Genomic DNA, 7,742 nt, shown 5'->3' with positions numbered 1-7,742 from the left:
CTATTTTGTCTAGACAGACCTCGGTCTTACAGCCTGACACTGTTTCATGTCTCCTGGATAAATCCGAGATAGGACGATGCTACAACTTAGTCATGATGTCTTACAATCCTACTTTGATACGATTGGAAGGAACAAGAAGCCAGCGCCAAGACTCGTAATCGAACACGCATGCGCTGAAACACCGACGCACGGAGTTTATGGGAGAACACTACAGTAGGGCTCTATACAGTTGAAGATACAGTCATGCTTGGCTCCATAGCATCTGGGTTATGATGTGAAAGAAGCCGTAATCTTACCTACGCAGTTCATAAATACGAACTAGCAACGCAAGATGTCCTTCATACAACCAATAGCTGTCTTCAAACTCTGCTCATCCTCACATGCTGCAAACACAACGCGATCGGGACGCACGATGATGTACTTTGCGCGCACCTCCGTGCGAATGAGGAATGGTTCATAATAGGTAGGCTCGGGGCGGCCCTTACAGAGCGGTGACCGGGCAAACTCTTCAGCGCTGGCGATCTGAAACACAATTTTGTCATCGCCAGCTCCGCGCTTTGTGATATCCTCAATGACAAAGGGAACTTGGTCGGCAGCGAATTCGCTTTGTGAAAGCTCCTCTACTTCCCTCAGAACTGCCCGAGTGTGCGCTAGCTCCTCATCATTACGTAGATAAACGAATAGCCGGAAGATACTCTTCTGCTTAGAGTGGAAGATGACATCGTCGGTGAAAAGCACATTTCCCGTCATATCCTTGCAGAAGACTTGAGGCAGGTTCAAGCCACCGTTGAGATCCGGCATAAAAGGCATCCCGTCAGAGTGTACATATCGGATCATCCCGTCCTTCCGTCGCCCCAGTTGGAGATGGCGTTTCCAGCTAGGAAATAACTGAGCTAGCCAAAGATACCAGTCCCGTATGAAAATTTTGCTGGAGTTGGCTTCACACACAAATTTCCCGTTCTCGATTGTCGTAGCCAGAGACTTCTCCAGTTGTTGCTTTCGCTCCTGGTACCATGCAGCCAGGACTTGTTCGTGGAATCTGGGGGTAGTTGGATGATGGTGACATAGCAGAGCTAGTCGCCATGCTAGAGAAGCAGCATCGCGAAATCCAGACGCAATCCCTTGTCCTCCAACTGGAAAGGTCAGCTTCGCCATGCTATCGACCGACAGGGAACTTACAAGGAGGGAACACATGCGCAGCATCACCACAAAGGATAACACGGTCCTTCGCCCAGGCATTGCAGCTGCGTGCGGAAAAGGTAAACGGGCGGGATCGGATAACATGTATACAGTCTTCAGGGAATTGTACATCATGTGGGAGACTACGATATAAGTAGGGGACAAGGTATGGGGCCTGGACTGACTTACTTATATTGACATCCCCGATGTGTCACATAAGGAAAGACAATCTTTCTTATCGATTCAGGTTTCGCCATCTCGTATCCGTCCTCTCCTGGGCGAACGACAAATTCGAATCTCCAGAGTCGGTCTCTTTGAAGGCCGAATCGTCCGCATACGGCGGGGCGATTAGGATTGCAAAGAAAACGGAACTCATACGGAAAGAAAAGGTCATACACTTGTTCTGGAGTATATCCCAACGTCCACAAGGGAAACTCTGGGTGTGACTCAGGTGTGGGCAACGTGATTTGCCAGTTTAACGCTACCCAAGTCTCCTCGTAAAATTCCCTGATCATAGTGTCAGCGAGGCGATCAGCAGTGTTAAAATGCACCACATACTCAGTAACCTTCTCCATATGTACACCTTTTAGCTCCAGGTACTGTTTCCGTGTGAAGCCTGTCTTGCCATCCGCGCCGACAAAAAATCGCGCGCGAATCCTCCGTTCAGTCCCTTGCGCATCTCGATACTTGCAGTAGGTCCAATCCTTATCTTCACACAACTCATACACTGTTGATTCTGACCTCAGAACGCAATATGCGCTTTCTGACATGGCCTTTCGTAAGTTCTTTTCGAGTATAGGTTGTTTGTGAGAGATAAAACCTATATGGCCTGTTCCCCCAGCCGTCTACTACAATCAACACCTGCTATTAACGAAAGTTTAGTAGACTCACCGTGCTATAATTCAAAGCGAGAAACGGGCTTTTCTTCAAGACTGGCTCTGTTCCGCCGATAAAGTTGAACCTACCCATACCTATTTCACAAGTCAATGATGTGAAATTCAATTGCATAGGACAAGAAAAGTCAGTGGTGGTACTGACAACTGCCGATCTCACTAAAGATCGAATCATATATACCGACCCCCTGGAGAAAGCGAATGCCGTCCTCATCCAGGGCGATTCCACGAGGATCTGTGGTGATATCAGCTTCTCGCTCCAGCACCACATTAGGAACCGACATCTGGCCCAAATAAGCCGAGAGCATGGCCCCGGTTGGGCCACAGCCACAAATGACTACATCTGTGGTTTCCCAATCCTCAATCTCCATGGCCTAGGTAGAGAATGCTGTAGTGATGCGAGGTTGCGACCGCACGACACGCAAAGAGGAGACTGCAAGGAGCGGTTACACATGGTTCTTATAATGTTAACAATTACTCGGGCCGCCACCTTTCCTGCACCCCTGTCAAAAACATTATGACACTTGCATACTTGTCCTGCGGGGTCCTGTGGGACACGTAGCATTCGCGGGACGTTGCGATGGTTACCTCTATGACAACGAATTCCATGTAGCCGGTACAATACTAAACCTATCTGCGGACCAACAATTCTGCAGTACTAGTACTTCTAGTAAATATCTGTTTAGAAGGAATATGTACTGCTTTCCATAAGTAATTCGCGCTTCTGAGCATCCGGATATACTAATTCCGTCGGCAGCCGCGTGAGTCTCTTGGGGGTGATCTGCGCTGTGCATTGGCCCTTGCCGGAGTAGCCGACCGAGGAAGAACATGAAATAGACAGATTCATGGTACTGAGTGGTGGTGAGATAAATCGCTACTGTAACACACTCGAGTACCAAAGGCTGCCCTCGGGACTTTCCAACCACATGGTGACCACCATATCGGCGTTCACGCAAACTGTTGAGGTTAGATCAGCTGTAGTGGGGCTTGGAGGGTAGGGGACCCGCCCAGCAACGCAGATAACACACATATACAGGGGTCAACCCGTGGGATGAATTGAGTGGAGAAACTGGGGCGCTGTTGGACAGGATGTGGAGTAACAGAACGGCGACGCAAGAAGAGTGATAAGAGGTGAGGGAGAGTTTTTCAATCCCAAATAACTGGAGATGTAGGAATATATATGGGACGGCTACAAGAGGCATAATGGGTGCTACCTAGGTAGCTCACGGAGGCAGCCTTGGAATTTACCACCCATCCCTTCGTGATCAATATTATAACATGGTTTGCACCACTATATCCCCCTCACAAAGATCTGAACAAGAGTATGAGGTTTCTTATACTTTAAAAGGACCCGCTCAACCTATCTCAGCGAAGTCAGGAGGGGACCGTAGATGCTGGACCCGCAAAAGGTAATATAACGGCTAAACCGATCATTGAAGAGATCTCAGTTGTCCTAAGGCATATCAAGTTCATTGATCATGGCCGAAACAAGACAACGTTGCTTCATTTGATCCGTTGTATGTAAATCTACGGCATTTTTGTTCTACGGTCGAATATATGCACCTGCGCGGTCTTGGCTGCAATGAACTTAAGCAGCTCTTCAACAATTCTCTGGGAACTTATTGTGTTATTCACGATCGTTGATATCGTCACCAGAGATAGCCAGCATGTAGAGGATTCCTGAAACGTAGACCACGAGAGGCTTCCCGACTGCTTTGTTGAAGACACACGGATCTTTGGGGCCGGTCGTATTGCTATCCCACGGGCAAAAGAATTGTCTAGCATAGGCCGTCTAACTCAAGTTGAAACCTACTCACAGACGCAAACTTATACAAGAGAACCGAGCGACCTCGACATATCTTGGTTTATACACGAGCCATGCAGCGTTGGCTCTCTGTGGATAGGTCACTGTCTGCCAGCTCGACTAGCTAGACATCGATACTGAGCGGAGTGCTCGACAAATTCATATCACAGGTTACAACAATCTAATCGACTCACATACCGAGTTGGGTAAAATGGCACTGTTAGCAGCTAGTACAGCCCCAGCGGGACATATGATAGACTGCGTTAAGGCTTGCCGTGCGATATTCTGCTGGGTTACATTTCACATTATTCGCTCTACCAGGGTAGTCATTGTCCGACGGACGATATTAGGAGTGGGTGTCTGTCAAATATCCTAGAAGAGATATGGTCGGGATGGACCGATCTCGGGAAGGTTTGGGTGAACAGCTTTTCTTGTCATGAGAGACAGGAACCCTCTTTAATTTCCTCGCCGCGCTTGTTGGATGCACTCCGGTTTAATGACTCGCCGGCGTACCCTTCATGAACAAATCAAGTCCAGCGTTGGCCGTTAATGGCGGGTCGTGTAATTTCCATTGCAAGGGACCCTCCGCCACGGCAATGAAGGAACAAATCGTTTCGTATCGAGGTTAAAAGGTTGCTTCCTTTGTCACTCCCAAGGTTCTCAAGCATCCTTGGCATGGGGCAAAAAAGGACTTGGCATCTTGAACTCATCTGCAGAATGCCATCTTTGTGTGGCATTCATGACGTGCCAGTGCATTTGAAATCCAGCTTGTGATGGCTAAGCAATCCCACATGTGGAGTTGGCAAGACGACAAGATACAGGCATTTCTCATATGCCACAGGTTTATTCTCAAACAGTTGACAATGCCAACGGATCCAGGGTCTGGCGAGCGCGATGAGAACCTTGGAGACGCCAAGTATCCCACTGCTCTTGGCACGCTAGATTTTGATACAGCCCGTGGACTGTTGATTTGTGTCGGCTAATTCTGACTAGACGATCGAGACAAGGAAAGAGCAGGCATTACCTGGGAAGGCCGCTACTGGGGTGGAGGTATAAAGCCAATCCGATTTCCCATGTTGTTCCCTCTCATCCTGTCACTCAAAATCGCAGCACGCACATAAGCTTGGACTAAATCTCAACATAATTGCAAGAACCATGAGATTCTCAATCCTCGCTCTGTTCGCCTTGGCCTCAGTCACCTTGGCCCAGGACAGTACTAGCCAGGATCCGGGTCCGTCCCCCACTGCATCTGTCGGGTGTGAGCCACACGGGGACCACTGGTATGTTTCTGCCCTCGTCATGAATGTCAAAGCACCGACATCTAATGTAGATCCAGGCACTGCGAGGGGCCAGCATCGACATCAGAGACTGTCACCCCAGCCGTTCCTAGCCCAACCGAATCTGTAGGCTGCGAGCCGCACGGCGACCACTGGCATTGCGACGGCCCCGCCTCGACCACCGCAGAGGTCACTACTACGGGCACCCATTCCCACACGGATGAGGCCGATACCACCGCGACTCCAACTATTCCCAGTCCAACCGAGTCGGTTGGTTGTGAGCCTCACGGCGACCATTGGCACTGTGACGGTCCTGCTGAGACGGGAGCCTCGACATCAAGCGGCAGCAGCAGCAGCGGTTCGACTGGCACCAGCACAGGCACTGCTGCCTCTGCCTCAGGAACTGGATCGGGTGAGGACAGTGCGGCCGGGCACGTCGGTGTTCAACTTTCCGTTGCGGTCGGGTTGACGCTGGGAGTCGCGGCATTGCAACTTTGAGGTAGCATCGTCGATGTCAGACATTGTATATTCCACTCGTGTCAGGGGGAGATGGTTCTGAACCTATAATGTATTTACTAAAGTTGTTCTGGATTTGATTAGGGAAATGGTACTATAGAATTAGGAAATTTTTTATTAGGGTTGCCTGATCATATGATTAAATTGTCCGCGGATCCGAGTGGTGTGTCCCGTCAGACCATTCGGAATATCCACTCGCCTTGGCTTCCTTCCAACCCAATGGCAAAAGGTTATATAATTCATGAAAATCATCTTAGCGGTGATTGGAACTTCTAAATCAACCAGTCCAGAATTATCGCAGTATGGAGTCCCTCAATTCTACCGCCCTTCCCCAGATGGCTTCATATGCGGACCTCATCAAGCTAGCTCATCAAAACCCCAACTTATCCAGCTTGGAAAACCTCTGGGAGGCTTACTACTCCTACTGGAACAACGATATCCTGGCCACGGGTAAGCTCTATATGTTTGTACTGTCCCTGGGGTAACCGCTAAGCCGCGCAGGAATTATCACGTTCATTGCCCATGAACTCATTTACTTCGGCCGCTGCCTCCCATGGATCATCGCGGACGCAATGCCTGGTACCTTCAACCGATGGAGGATACAAGATCATAAGGCACCGCCCTCAGTATCGACCCAATGGAACTGCACGAAATATATCCTCGCCATCCACTTCATCGTCGAACTGCCACTCATTGTCCTCTTCCACCCCATGATGGACCTCTGCGGCCTCAAATATACCTCCCCCTTCCCAAACCTCAAATCAGTAGCCGCCCAACTCGCTCTCTTCTTCATTGTTGAAGATACCTACCACTACTGGTTGCACCGTGCCTTCCACTGGGGCCCCCTCTACCGCTCCATCCACCGTATCCATCACCAATACGCGACTCCTTTCGGTCTCACGGCTGAATACGCCAGTCCCTGGGAAACCCTCCTGCTCGGTCTTGGCACGATCGCACCCCCTCTCGTTCTCGGCTACTTCACAGAAAACGTGCATCTGATCACTGTGTTGATATGGATGGGTCTGCGCCAAGTACAGGCTATCGACTCGCACTCGGGATATGATTTCCCCTGGAGCTTGAGACGGGTCATCCCATTCTGGGGTGGAGCTGACTGGCATGATGATCATCACCGTTACTTTGTGGGTAACTACTCTAGCTCGTTCCGCTATTGGGATAGTAAGTTTTTCTTTGGTCTCTTTCCGGGATTTGGTTTACAGGGACTGACCTACGACAGTCTTGATGGGTACTGTTGCTGGCCCCAAGAATGGGCGTGAGCATAGACGCCGTGATTAGCTTCCATGTTGGAGAGAGGGAGAGAAAAGCTCTTTTCCTTTTTACTCTTTTTGAACTCTATTATTTTTTTTAATGGGGCTGCATGTACAGTTGTGGCCTTCTTTTTACAGTATGATTAGAATGCGTACTAATATATGAGATAATTAAGATGAATAATATGCCTACGATACATTGCCTACCTTTCAAAAATAATGTATATATCGTAAAAGCCTAAAAGAAACCAGCAATAAAAGAAAGATATAATCCCGTCTCGCCCGAGAAGTCGGATATCTCACCCGCCATCGTTCGGGATTCAAGCAAACACCGGCTATCCCGAATTGAAAAGAAATACCCAGTGAAATAGATAATTCGCGAGAAATTCCCTCTGCCCGCTACTAAAACTTTTCTACAAGCAGGGACACAATTCATGATCGATGTCGACCATATGTTGACGCCACACATGTCGGGCGGTTATCATGGGTCATCTCTAGCGCAAAGACATTGGTCTCGAAGTAAGTACCAAACAGATGTTCAGATGCAGGTAAATTCACACTTGACATCAGCAGATTGATTGTTCTCGGTCACTTTTACCATACTGGCATTTTCCTCAATATCAAACTTACGTCTAGAGTTGGCTGCAGCACGACAGGCATCGTTATATAGATATCAAGTTTAAGTTCATGATGTCCTCGGTAACTAGGATGCTGCTTACCTAGATTCTGGAAAGTTGATCGAAGAATCACCCACAGGAACATTAAACGATCGAAAACTTAGAATTTCCCACTTTGAATGGATGTGAAC

At 48.8% G+C, this 7,742-nt stretch overlaps 3 protein-coding genes across 3 annotated transcripts; 2 read left to right on the top strand and 1 right to left on the bottom strand.

Moving 5' to 3' along the window:
* Positions 1 to 318: 318 nt before the first annotated feature.
* ANOM_003424 (monooxygenase) lies at positions 319 to 2,443 on the bottom strand (the record flags this gene model as incomplete). Its single annotated transcript, XM_015548681.1, has 6 exons — positions 319 to 1,133; positions 1,180 to 1,322; positions 1,369 to 1,686; positions 1,738 to 2,024; positions 2,071 to 2,150; positions 2,218 to 2,443. The coding sequence occupies 6 exons, from the start codon at positions 2,441 to 2,443 to the stop codon at positions 319 to 321; spliced, it is 1,869 nt and encodes a 622-aa protein (XP_015408816.1).
* A 2,588-nt stretch (positions 2,444 to 5,031) lies between these two features.
* On the top strand, positions 5,032 to 5,651 carry ANOM_003423 (uncharacterized protein; the record flags this gene model as incomplete). Its single annotated transcript, XM_015548680.1, has 2 exons — positions 5,032 to 5,156; positions 5,213 to 5,651. The coding sequence occupies 2 exons, from the start codon at positions 5,032 to 5,034 to the stop codon at positions 5,649 to 5,651; spliced, it is 564 nt and encodes a 187-aa protein (XP_015408820.1).
* Positions 5,652 to 5,971: 320 nt separating this feature from the next.
* ANOM_003422 (sterol desaturase family protein) lies at positions 5,972 to 6,962 on the top strand (the record flags this gene model as incomplete). Its single annotated transcript, XM_015548679.1, has 3 exons — positions 5,972 to 6,119; positions 6,171 to 6,845; positions 6,904 to 6,962. The coding sequence occupies 3 exons, from the start codon at positions 5,972 to 5,974 to the stop codon at positions 6,960 to 6,962; spliced, it is 882 nt and encodes a 293-aa protein (XP_015408819.1).
* Positions 6,963 to 7,742: the final 780 nt, after the last annotated feature.

This window comes from Aspergillus nomiae (assembly GCF_001204775.2).
Source record: "Aspergillus nomiae NRRL 13137 chromosome Unknown contig00066, whole genome shotgun sequence".
NCBI lineage: Eukaryota > Fungi > Ascomycota > Eurotiomycetes > Eurotiales > Aspergillaceae > Aspergillus > Aspergillus nomiae.
The sequence above is the reverse complement of the archived record's forward strand: the minus strand, read 5'-3'. Positions and strand labels throughout refer to the sequence as shown.